Source organism: Enhydra lutris, unplaced genomic scaffold (genome assembly GCF_002288905.1).
Source record: "Enhydra lutris kenyoni isolate GAN:26980312 unplaced genomic scaffold, ASM228890v2 scaffoldscaffold12, whole genome shotgun sequence".
In the NCBI taxonomy this organism is placed as follows: domain Eukaryota; kingdom Metazoa; phylum Chordata; class Mammalia; order Carnivora; family Mustelidae; genus Enhydra; species Enhydra lutris.
In genome coordinates, this window is record NW_019154096.1 from 61,305,922 (window position 1) to 61,319,477 (window position 13,556).

General features: G+C 39.3%; 1 protein-coding gene across 2 annotated transcripts in view; it reads left to right on the forward strand.

The window, feature by feature from the left end:
- LOC111144825 (MAX interactor 1, dimerization protein) overlaps positions 1–12,268 on the forward strand; it is a 79,964-nt gene extending 67,696 nt beyond the window's left edge. For both annotated transcript variants that reach the window (XM_022499330.1, XM_022499331.1), the window contains exons 4-6: positions 7,466–7,580; positions 8,196–8,367; positions 11,590–12,268. In XM_022499330.1, the coding sequence (XP_022355038.1) occupies positions 7,466–7,580; positions 8,196–8,367; positions 11,590–11,753 (451 nt within the window). In that variant the 3' untranslated portion in view covers positions 11,754–12,268. The remainder of the gene's footprint in view (positions 1–7,465; positions 7,581–8,195; positions 8,368–11,589) is intronic.
- Positions 12,269–13,556: the final 1,288 nt, after the last annotated feature.

Here is a 13,556-nt window from a genome sequence, read left to right on the forward strand (position 1 = left end):
AAATTATTGGTGAATTTCATTTGACATTGTTGTCTTAGTCCTCCATCACTGTAAATATTTGGATAAATCGGTCTAATGGCTGCAATTCTCAGTCCTCTACTTCACTATTAAATAGATGTCGACCCTAATCAGGAGTGAGGTCGGAGACTGTCCGTTCACTCTCCACGTAGTCCGTCATCTTTGGTGGTAACCTCAGCTGCACACACAAATCCCCAGCACACCGTTCTGGCATCCGTAAGCAGTTCTCTCATGAATGTCGGCCTGGCGTCTGAGTACACTCTTTGGAGGCCCTAGTATTGTTACCTCAACTTTGGTGAGTTTGAGAGTCCCAAAAATATCCACTAGAAATTATGTTACATCCCCCTCTCCACTGTGTGTCATTATTCTGTTTGTTACTAGAAAAACTGAAATGACTTAAAGTATGGATTCAGTCTTATCTAGAAAGTAACTAAAATACAGTGTGGTTAGTGTGAAAATCTAATATTAATTTTCTGAGGAAGGGCTATATCAATGAAGATGTCATAGAAGAAACAGTAGTTTGGCTGTGGGCTGGTAAAGGAGTTAGATGTTCACTCAGTAGGCAGTGGAGAAGAGGACATTCCAGGTAGAGAAATGGGTAGATACAAAAGTGCATTTGGTTTGTGGAAGAGGTTTGCAAGGGTATGGGTAAGGGGAAGTGAGGCAAGAAAGGTGGTAGACCAAAGGCCGAGTGATAAAACATCTTCAAACATAAAAATGACTACTGGCATCTTTTAAAATTTTTATAGCATCTAGTTCAGTGGCATAATAAGGTGTAGCTCATTGTTTACTGATGGTCATTGATGTTGACTAAACGCTGTTTCATCCTCTTCATATCTCTGAGATGTAAAGACGAAATAAAATTTCAGCCTACATGAAATCTGTGCAGTTTGAGAAAGAATGTATCATTTTTTGTCGTTTTTGAGTACTCACGTCTCTCACCATCTCTTCTTCCTGACTCCGCTTTCCCTCCTTCACTAAACCTTTGAACAACACAATCCCAGTTATGATTCAGAAATGATGTTCTGAATTCTAAAGCTCTGTAGTGATGTGAGGTAATTTGCTCTAGTAGTTTGAACAGATTCTGGGAGGTCTTGGGATGTGGTATAAAATTGTGCAAGATTTATTTGAAGTCTTTTTTTGCCTTAAAAGTATACTTTGCATTATTTCTGCTTATTTTCATATAAAATAGTATTTTCTTCCAAATTTTTGAGGAAAAGTATGATTTCTGGAAGTCATACTACTGTATATTTAACCTTCTGGCTGTAAATATTCTCTGGCTACGATTTTATTGGGAGACAGTGATTTTCTTCCAAGATTGAGTAAAGTATATCTCAACTTTAACTGATTTCATTTAATTGTATATAGATGAGCCCTTCAGTGCTAAGGTGGACAATGTGACTATAGAATAATTTATATTATTATAATATTATATAGTATATATAATTTATATAATTTGCAGTTTCATTATAATACCTGCCAATATTCCTATCTGGCTATTTTACAAGATACCAATTGAATTACAAAAAATATTCGTGAAAGCAGCTTTTTTTTTTTTTTTTAAATGAGAAGAGAGTCCTGGCTGTTCTGAGTTTTTGTTTTGTTGTCAAGTCCCATGACAGAGCAGTCAGCTCTGATGCTAAGGAAATGCCGTTTACCATCATTTACCAAGTCACAACCTGACAGTTAATAGCTCATTTATTTTTTGTGAAGCAGTTAGCATGTAAGTTGTAAGTGAAACGTATGTTTAGCACATGCCATTTTACGGGAATAGCTTGTCTGAGTTTTCTTATTTCACAAACGTAAACAGCTTGACAGCAAAAAAAAATGATCATATTTGTTTTCATAAATAAGATCCATGAGTAGCATGTGTGCACCTGATATCTGGATTCATTTTTAATGTCATTTTTCTTAAGAAGAAGTAGGCATATATATTTTTTGTGTATCTTTAGAGATTTTCAGAAGATTCTCAACACATTAAATATTAGAGAAACACTGAAATAAGAATGTGTAGGATAAGCAGCTAATTGCCGTCATGTGCAGAAGTGGTGGGTAGGGAGTTGGGAAACCTGGCCACAAGCCACTGCAGCTTTGAAGAATGTGGCTCAAGGGAGGACTCTCGGTCATTGCGTAACATTCAGCAGAGAGGAAAGCACAAGTACTGTCCCTATCACTTGACTTGTTTTCCATTTTGCTTAAGTTCCTTGGCAAAGTTTTGATAATCCTTAGTGGAGGAATGAGAGACAAGCAAGTTGCAATGAAGGACCGTGCCTCAAAGGGCACCAGCCAGTGGATGGTGTGAGGCTGGGCAGGTGTTAAATTTCATATTGTTGTTGGGGAGAGGGATTAGAGTTTTAAGAGACGACTTGAAAAACATCATCCTATGGTACTTGCAATTTTTTTCTGAAAGGGAATTCTTTCCTCTCTCCTCCCTCAACACTGTGTGCTGCTTGTGGTTGACATACCTATGCCTTAAAATATCACAGCTACTAGGAGGGACCATTTTATAGCAAAATCATTTCCCCTCATGTTCTGTGATATTTCAGTTTGGCAGTAGAGTTTACAAGGTTTGAAATCAAAAGCAGCGCTGGTTCCTTCAGGGAAAAATGATCCCAATCTACCAAAATAAAAGCCAAACAGACTCTAATTGTTCCTTTTCCCACAAGGGGCTTGCCCTTTCTGAAGGTGTGGGTTAGTTTGATAGGACCTTCTCTCCAACAAGGTTAGTCACTGGAAATTGCCTCATCCCCTGGGTAAAACCCACTTTTAAATCTATTTTAAAACAGACCTCAAAGTGTCTTTGAAAATAAAAGTGCTTTGCTATCTCCATTCTCTTGCCCCCTCCCTCTCAGCAAGGAGATTCCAGTTTTCTCACAGGGCACCCCTGCTGCAGTGTCTAATCATCATGCTAAATTAGGAAAGATTTACATTGTAGAGTTTTTATTGAGCCCTCCGTGTGCTGTGAAAAGTTAAATAAATGCTAACCAGGGGGCTAAATTTTTTTCTTGTTTTCCATCAAGGCTAGTTCCATAAATTTTACAATGTCAGGTTTTTCTATTGGTTGTTAGTTTGGTGTTCATCGGAACATTCAGAACATCAGCCTTAACTTTCCCCAACCTTCCTTTTTTAAAATTTTATTTTAAAGATTTATTTATTTTAGAGAACGTGCGTGGATGTAAAAGGGGGCGGGGGCGGGCAGAGGGAGAGGGGGAATCTCCAGTAGACTCCTCACTGGGTGCAGAGTCTAACATGCGGCTCTATCTCACAACCCTGAGATTATGACCTGAGCCGAAATCAAGAGTCAACTTGATTTCTTGATTGCTTGCTCAACCAAGCCCCCCAGGCACCCCCCTGGCCCCCAAGCTTCTTAACCTGCTTCTACTAAAGGTGCAGGGCTATACCATTCGTGAATCCTTCTTTTCTGTGTCTGCTCTTCCACTCCTTGGAGATTTGAAAAATATCATTTTATGCCACTCGCAGATTTTTTCTTAGTGCGTAAGGATTTTCAAATCAAACCAAGGTTGTTGGGTTTTTTTGTTTGTTTGTTTGTTTTGTTTTCCTCTTGTCCTCTTTTCTTCCTCCAGTGTCTTGCGGTCCATGATTTGGCAACCCCATATGAGAGGCTCCTGAGCCACCGGTCACATGAGAATGAAGGCAAGAAAAGAAAGGACCAGATGGCATCAAAAGATATGCCTTTCTAGGTCGTTGGTGGTTAAGCTTGCAATCTGGTCACCAGCAGGGAGACCATGGGGGAAAGGGTGGAGAGCAGCACAGCACCACTGTAAGGGAAGAATTCTGCTGTACAGTGTGTTTCAGTAATCTGCTGGGGCAAAAAAAGTTACACGTCAAGGTGAATGAATTTTCTGGTTCGACTTCCCAGTTTATAGTCACAGGGTATTACATTGCTCTCGGAAAGGTGAATTCACCTAAAACCGGCATAATAAGCACATGGAAAACTGTGTGCCGTATATTTGGATGGCAGTTTTGGAAAGTGTGGCTCCCACTTGGTCAGTTTCTGTCCTTCAGCTGACATTAACCTTTTGTTACTCTCTTCTCCAAATGCCTGATTCTCTTACCAGTATAGAAACCGGAGGAAATGACATTTGGCTCTCACAGGGACCTTTCCCCACAGGAGAGCAAAGGACATCATTTACCATCCATTCTTCATACTCTTACCTATTTTAAAAGATTATGTTTATAAAACATGGAAAATGGCATCACTGGTCTTTGTGAGACATGATAACTCAGGGCATGTTTTCTTAAGCTATAACTTGGAGCACATTTATAATTACTTGACTGAAGAAATGTTCAATAGGGGCTAATAAAAAATATTTTAGAGGGTGGTCTGCCTTGCTGTTCATCTAGCCATCCTACACGTTGACTCCCTTGGCTTGGGCAGATTCTGATTTGTCATTGCTGTTGCAGACCACCAGACTACTGAACTTGGCTGATACTTTCTTACAGAATTCCAGCTTTGTTGTTTTCCCCTGAAAGAAAAAAGTAACTTGATTTCACTTTATGAACTTGAGTCCGTACTCTTTTAATTGTCTGGAAAAGGCTTGCTTTTCTATAGACAAATTCAGTATCCTTCAAGTCCAAAGTCAAGTTTCAACTTCTCTTATAAGTGTGCTTTCTCCAGTTACAATCTCCTCTTTTATTCAGATTCTGTTGCCCTTGAATTCCGTGTGACTCATTTCATTATGAACCAGATGAAACCAAACAATATATTTCATTCTGTAGTCTAGATTATAAACTCCTAAAGTTCACATTTCTTTTTTTACTTCCACCACTCAAGCAAGTGTGTGGAATATTGCTGAATATACAAAGTCGTGTAGTAAATACATATCTCGATGATAAGAAGAAAGAGAAAAAAACATAGACATTTTATGATGTTAGTTGATTTCTACCTAGATTTTAATATGACTTAGATCTGAAAAACAGAAAACTGAAGCACTCATTTTTTCCTTGATGTAAAACTCTAGTAAGGGGTCATTGTGAAGTTCCTTAAACTCAATGTAGAAGATATTTCCTGTATATACACTGAACTTCTGGGGTTAAGTAAACAAAATTGACAAGTTATTCTTGTGCCAACATACTTGTTAACTTTACTAGTTAGTTGCTGTATTAACTTTTTTAGATGCCTGAATTCAGGGCCCCCTTGGGAGCCTCTAGTTCTTAGCAAGACGACCGCCAGTCTTTCTCTCCGTCCTCCAGTCATACTGTAGGAGTGCAGTTATTAGGCATATATGCTAGAATAATTCTAATGAAGAGTTTAAAGGCACTTTTTACTATGGATTTTTTTGTTTCGTTTTTTTTTTTTGTTTGTTTGTTATTGTTTTAGTCTACCCAGCAAAAGCACTAAGTGATCATGTGAATCTTCACTCAAGAGGTTTTCCAGTTAAAAATGAGAATTTTACTAAAGGTTCTGTGATTTGGGGTAGCACAGCAGGGCAGCACAATGACTTTAAAATTGTTAAGTCTCATTGAGGGGAATCCATTGATACACCTTTAATTTAGGGAAAATTTTAAAATTCCTTTATCTACATCAGATATGTCAAGCCTGGAGCCAACTATTAGATTTGAACTACTGAACTCTGTAAAGAGGTTTGGAATTGATATACTAATGGACTCTTGACCAAAGCTGGGGTAGTGGATGCTGGAAGAATCTTGACAGTTCATTACCAAACTCTGACCTCCGGACCCTTCATTATCCTTGCTTGTCAGTGACATAATTGTTTGCTTATTGTCTTCTCCTGCCCCTCTTTCAAATTGCTAGCATTTGAGAATTTCACTTATTATTTCTTGTGTAGTAAGAGCAAGAAAGCATAGTTTGGTGGGTGAACTCATAAAATCATTTTGGCCCTCATTGAGAGGAGGATGTGTTTTGTTCCTTGTTCAAATGAAGACAGTTGCTAAATGGTCAGTTACAACTCTTTAAGGAATAAGGATAAACTGTGAACACATTTGTGGATTTTCTTATCAGATATGCTATTTATTAATTGCTAAATTATGTTATGCCTGTGAAGCAAAGAACCAGAGATGTGGACTCACATTGTGTTAGTATACAGTTAAGTACCCAGAATGCTCATCATGGTGATCGTAGTACCTTTAGGATACAGGGAGGGTAAAACCATGAGACTCTGTGCTAGCATTTTCAGTAGAAAATTTCCCTAAGTTGTCCATAGAATGGGTGTATTAAAGAATGGAATAATTTTTTTGTAAAGAGTTTTGTCAGGGCACCTGGGTGGCTCAGTTGTTTAAGCGTCTGCCTTTGGCTCAGGTCCTGATCCCAGGGTTCTGGGATCAAGCCCCACAATGGACTCCCTGCTCAGCAGGAAGCCTGCTTCTCCCTCTCCTTGTGTCCCTCCCCCTGCTCGTGTTCTCTCTCAGATAAACAAAGATCTTTAAAAAAATTTTTTTTGTTGTTACCTACCTTTTTCCCAATGTGTAGAAAATTGGAGGTGGGATAATGAAAGAGAGGTGAGGGAGAGAAGTAAAATTTAAAACTAATGAACTGGTGCACTGAGATGTTAGGAAGCAGAGGACTGTTTCCCGGGTGGTGGTTTCAGTGGCTGAAATTGACCACAGAGCCATATATCTTGCTAAGCCTGTCCTAGCTGGTCATACCATTTTGCTGTTTCTAAGGTGTAGAATCATAAGAAGTTGCCATTTTTATAAGTGAGACTTAGATATCAGAATTTTTCTGTGGTTCAACCTAACATGGTAACAGGTAACACTGTAGGATGGCTACAGTTGTAGAGAGAGGTGTGTGGGTGTGTGTAAAAGATGGGAGAGAAGAAATGGAAATTCCTGAGCATTTTATACTCCCTGGGGTTATTCCAGCTGAAAACTTCTACTGTAGCCTGTCGTTCTAGGCATTCAAAATCAATACAATTAATTGCCCTGGTATGCTTTCCTACTTCCACATTAGTACACTTGGAGACAGTTTGTGGGGTGGCTTAAAAATAAAGCATCTCGGGGCGCCTGGGTGGCTCAGTGGGTTAAAGCCTCTGCCTTCGGCTCAGGTCATGATCCCAGGGTCCTGGGATCGAGCCCCACATCAGGCTCTGCTTGGCGGGGAGCCTGCTTCCTTCTCTCTCTCTCTCTGCCTACCTCTCTGCCTACTTGTGATCTCTGTCTGTCAAATAAATAAATAAAATCTAAAAAATAAAAAAATAAAAAAAAAAATAAAGCATCTCTGACAGAGATTACCACTGGGGATAGTAATCTGAAGTGACTGTGTCTGCGGAGTACAAACGTCATGGTAGAGCCCGAAAACCAGTAAGCGTGCCTGTACTTGCATGTACTTTGCAACTGAAGAATTAGGGGTGTAACATGGATATAGACTAAGTAACCTGTGAGTTATTATTTGTCTTAAAATAGGCTTTAGGAGGTTTCTAGTGCAATATTTAGGCTGTGCTGATTTGACTTTTGTCGTCTTTTGTAGACGAGCTCATCTGCGCCTCTGTTTAGAACGCTTAAAAGTTCTGATTCCACTAGGACCAGACTGTACCAGGCACACAACACTTGGTTTGCTTAACAAAGCCAAAGCACACATCAAGGTGAGAATTTCTTTCGTATTTGTACATTATTGTCTCAGCCCTTGTTTCATTATAAGCAATGATTCCTGTTCATAAACATCAGCTAGCTCACTGTGCCCTCCTTAATAACTGACCTCAAGAGGAATCTTCCTGAAAACTTTTCAGCTAATCTGATGGGAGCAACATAACCTGATTAAACTAAATTGTTTTGACAGCATGGCCATCTGAGGAGCTGGGAATACTAGGAAAATAACAATTACTCTGCTGATCTGCAGAAGGAAGGCAATTGTGCCCTCTGGTGGAGATGACGTTGTTTGGCTCTGTCCTCCAGTATTTTTCCATTGAACTAGAGCACAGAGCAAGTTTCTCTGTCATGGAGATAACTTCACAGACTTTGCGAACTCCATACCGTTACAGTCATGTAGCATTCATTACGCACAGACAGAAAAGAAAAAATGAAGAAAATTATTTTTGATGTTTAAAAATACGTATTTATGTATGTTTTTAGATACACACACGTATATACCTGTATATTCAGATCTTCTCTGCCAAAGAAGAAAACTTTTAAGATGTTAGGTAAGAATGAATTTTATTGTTTGTACTGGACCGTACACAAGTATCATTTTATCATTTTAGAAACTTGAAGAAGCTGAAAGGAAGAGCCAGCACCAGCTAGAGAACTTGGAACGAGAACAGAGATTTTTAAAGCGGCGATTGGAACAGCTGCAGGGTCCTCAGGAGATGGAACGAATACGAATGGACAGCATTGGATCGACTATTTCTTCAGATCGTTCTGATTCAGAGCGAGGTAGGCCGTTTGCTTCTTCCCTAATGAAATACTAAGCATCCCTGTATCTAAATTTAGGCAGGGTACGTTGGAAAGCCCTGTATTTGCTTTCTTCTCTTCAGCCAGTGCTGCACCCTTCTGGATTTTGTGCAGTCACAACGTGGTCTAGCAATGCTTGATGAACTATAGAACTTTTTTTCCCTTTATTATGTAGGTACGTATTTTTAACTTTCTCCTTTGAAACAATTTTTTGAAAGATTTTATTTATTTGAGAGAAACAAAGATAGTGACAGAGAACATGAGCTGTGAGGAGGAGAAGCAGACTCCCCACTGAGCAGGGAGCCCAATGCGGGGCTCAATCCCACGACCCTGGGATTATGACCTGAGTGGAAGGCAGACATATAACCAACGGAGCCACCCAGGCGCCCCTCTACTTTGAAACAATTTTAAACTTAGAGAAAAGTTGTGTCTTCTGTAGAAAATGGTAGAGTTCTCATATACTCTTCACCCAGGTTTCCCTACTATTAACATCTTTTGTAGACATAATAGTTACTGCAACCAAAATTAACATTCATGTAATATTATTAATCAATAGACATTACTCATATTTCACCAGTTTTCCCACTAATGTCCTTTGTCTGACCTAGGATCCAATGCAGGATCCAACATTGCATTCGGTAGTTCCTCAGTCTCTATGACCATGACAATTTTGAAGAATACTGGCCAGTTATTTTATATAGCGTCTTTCAAGTGTCTGAGGTTTTCTCATTATTAAGTGGAGGTTTTACGTTTGGGGGGAAGAAATATCACAGAACTGATGTTGTGCTCTTCTCAATTCATTGCATTAGGAAGATACATGCTGTTATGTTTTGTAACTGGTCATGTTAATTTTTATGTCTGTATTTTAAAGGCCACACCCTTCATTTCTCTTTCCATCTGTCCCAGACTGTTTGTCTTTGGCAGAATGAAAGACCAAGAACAAACCAGGAATTTTGTTTGAATTTTACTGATCTGTTCATCTAACGCTCCTACCACATCAGGCCTCACAACACAATAGAAGATCCCAGAGGTGAACTCTCATGATTTTAAGCTCTATATTAGGGAAAATAGAGCTCATGAGATCTTGAGGATTCTAAAACAAAGAATTGTTTGTAGAATTTCTTTTGACTTTTTATATGGAAGTTTTCAAACGTACACAAAAGTAGAATAGAATATTGAATTCTCATGTACCCCATCATCCAGTTTCTTATATTCCATAGAAGCGTTTCAAATTGATTTTTGATCCCTTTTAGCACAACCCTAGGAGTCCTTGGGTTTGTTGTTTTTGTTGTTTTGCTATGTAAGTTTGTTTTTATGTGGCACTCAATTTCAGAGAACAAAAGTGTATCAGAGGCAGCGGCAGGAACCTTGGGGACATGCTGCGTCTGTCCCTGACAGTTGTAGCAAGAATGACCCCAAATTAAGAGGCAGACCTCGATCCTAGTCTTTCTTCTACTGGTTAGTAGCTGTCTGACTTTGTTAGGTCTGCAGGTTTTAGCTGCCCTTCCTGCTGTTAACTCCTCCTTGTACCCACCCCACCTCCAAATTTGAGAAAGAGTGTGTCTTCATCATTATAGTTCTCATTTTTTTTTTAGTAGTCCCCATGTGCTAGAACCTCTTTTCCTGTTCTTATCTAGAAGCTCTCTTTCCCAGTATTATAGGGGACTTTTAGTGCGATCTCCAGTCCATTTGGCTAGAGCTAGAGCAGTCTCTCATTTTACTTTGTGATGAGTCCAGCGAGCTCTGTTGGATAGGGTGTTTTGATTCTATTTTCTAATCGTAGGTTGGATGAGTATTCTGTGATACTGGGAAAGACCAAATAGCCTGTGAAGCATTATGGATGTGAAACAAACAGTTATGAATTCAGAAGATTGTTTGGACAGCTTGTTTGGACAGATGCCTGCATTTCAGAAACATTTCTAAAACTTTTTGAAGCAACAAGCCCTTTTGAAAATAATACTCTTTGAAATAACTTACTCTGTCTTCTTGCGCTCAGCAAGAATTCACTTTTCCTAAAGCAGTTGTGATCAGTGTGAACCCTTAGAGTCAGTGCCAGATACAAAACATCAGACTTTGAGCTTAAAAGAATTGAAGAATCTTGAGTTCATTCTGGCTGTTATGGGAGAGAACAGTTTTTCAACTGCCTTTTGTTTTTTAAAATGTATACTGTATTTTAAGTAGTATTGGTGATTGCATATGTAGTATTTAACAAAGTGTCGATAGCCAGTCATATATGTATGTATTTATTTATTTATTTATTTTTAAAGATTTTATTTATTTATTTGACAGAGATCACAAGTAGGCAGAGAGGCAGGCAGAGAGAGAGGGGAGAGGAAGGGAAGCAGGCTCCCTGCTGAGCAGAGAGCCTGATGCGGGGCTCGATCCCAGTACCCTGAGACCATGACCTGAGCCTAAGGCGGAGGCTTAACCCACTGAGCCACCCAGGCGCCCCATCCAGTCATATATGTATGTAGGGATTAAAAATCATGTTTGATTTTGAACTAAAGTTAACCATCACTGAAATGCCTTTGCTGTTATCTTTGCTATAGATCTCACTATAATCCAGAGACTTTTCAGGCTCATACCCTCATTTCAAGCTATATTTCATTCAAGAAAATTAAATCGAATTGAATAGAAATCCCTCAGGTTCCCTCTATAATGACTGGCTTAGTTTGGTTGCTGAGTAGTCAGAGGTCTTTGTGATGAATCCTAAAAGTCTGTAGAACTGTCTGTAGAATGAGACTGCCAAAGGCAAGAATAAATGGATAAATTTTCTAGTTCACCTATACTAATGCTTTTTTCCCTCTTTAAGGCAACTCTGATTAATAAACAACACTGAGAATTAGTTTCTAGTTTAATGCAAAACAGATGTAGTTAAAGCACTTGGGGTTGGGATTTTTTAATATTAAGCACTAATTCCCAAACAGGCTGAGTTCTTTTGGTGGGAGGTCCAGACGGACTGGCGTCAAAGGCTTTAGTAAACTTGCTGATTGAGACCACCACTGGTTACCAGACATTCCCCTTTACAAAATGTATCCCTGTGTCTCTTCACCTTTAGTTACTTCTGTTCTCCAGAGATCACGGATAAGAAACTTGTATAATTATGTTACACTACAAAAACATAATCACTTTTTCTTATGCCCTTTTCTCATTACTTTTTGAAAGTCCAGATTACTAATGTTCTTCTTTGTCTCTCTTTGGCAGAGGAGATTGAAGTGGATGTTGAAAGCACAGAGTTCTCCCATGGAGAAGTGGACAATATCAGTACCACCAGCATCAGTGACATTGATGACCACAGCAGCCTGCAGAGTATTGGGAGTGACGAGGGTTACTCCAGTGCCAGTGTCAAACTTCCGTTCACTTCCTAGAACCCAGCATGACATAACAGTGCAGGGCAAAATATTCACTGGGCCAACTCAATCCAAACAGTCTCTTAAATTGGGTTCATGATGCAGTCTCCTCTTTAAAACTAAACAAAACTATACTTGAACAAAAGGGTCAAGAGACCTCTACTTAAGCAAATACTTAGCAAAAAGTGGGGCAGAGCCTCCCCAGCAGAACAAATACTCATAATATTCATATTTGAAAATCTGTTTCTAATGGCAGCAGAAAACTTGGTGAAATTTTCTTGATTTAGTTTATTTGAAAGAGGACATTGGAGATTCTGTCCTCTTTTTCTTCTGTGGTTTGCTCATAATACAATGAGTAGACACATTTAAGGATGGGGTTATGAACCCTTCCTGAGTTTTATGGTCCTAAAAACAAAGTCAAACCTATAGAAATGAGAAGACAAGATAATCAGGCATTAACTTGGATAGCTAAAGAGCTATTAAAACTCAGCCTGGGACAGCTTATCAGGAAGCCTGTGGATGATCAATTCTTGGGGGAAAAAAAAAAAAAAGCAAGCTCATTTCATGCTCTGCAAAAGGAGAGACTCCCATGAAGCCTTTTGAAAGGGATCATCATGCAGCTCAGCTTTCTGTTGGATTCCATGCTAAGCAAGCTAACCTTATCGTGCATTGTGATCAGTAGGGCACCCCACCGCCAGCTCCACAGTCAGCCGCCCTTAGGCCCTTGGGCAGCATGGGGGCAGTAGGACAGCCTCTACCACACAGGGCCTAGGAATTCGGATTGAGGGGCCAGAAGGAAAAAGCTCTCCATGCCTCTGTGTCTGCGTGGGCCAGAAGAATCGTGCACGCAGATTAGCAGGCCAAGGTCTGAGCCATGGCAGCATTTTTATTTCAGATTTTGATAACTGTTTGTATGTGTTGAAAACCAAAATGACATCTTTTTAAAGCTTGTCCATAAAGAACATAGATGTCTTTTATAGTGGAAAAACACATGGGAAAATAAATCATCTATTTTGATGCAGCATTTGATAATGATAAAACACCTCACACCTCACTCTTTATAGTGCACAAAATGAATGAGGTCTGGGCTAGGTAGAAAAAAGGTCAATGCTGTTTTTATTTTCTTTTAGAATCATTACCTTTTACCAGCTTTTAACCATCTGATATCTATAGTAGACACGCTATAATACTTAACATAGTTGAGTTCGGCACTTGTCTCGTTTTATTGTAAACATTTGCTTTCATTTTCCTACCGGCAGTCTCTCTCCTTCCTCACAGTCCCACTGTGCAGGTGCTGTTGTTGCTCTTCCCAATATTTTCAGAAACGTTTTAAGTGAAATTTCTTTTCTAGCCTGCACTTTGATGTCATGTGTTACCTTTGTCTTTCCAAATTCAAGGTGTTCACCCCACCCCACCCCACCTTCTCCTTTACCCCAGGAAGCCTTCTTGGATCCCCTTACCCCTGGCTCTTTGGACTTTGTATACTTTGAATAATTTAACTACCCTTAATTACTTAAAAAAAAAAAAAAAGCTTTATGATTTTCGTAACTTATTGCTGATTTTAATGGGTTGTTAATTTCAGTCCTGTAGTTTTATTTTGTTTAGATAGGGCTGGGCAAGGAAAAAGAAAATAAAGACCACCATATGTAGCAGTGCAGTTGAGTTGTGTGTGTAATGTTAGACTATCCTTTGTAAGTAGCACTTTGACAGCTTTCACTGCTTCTGTGTATCAAGTGTACCATCTTGGTCACACACAAGGCCTCAGCATATACTTGTTTGTGCTCTTCCTGTGCCTCCGAAAACATTTTATCCTTGACTGTG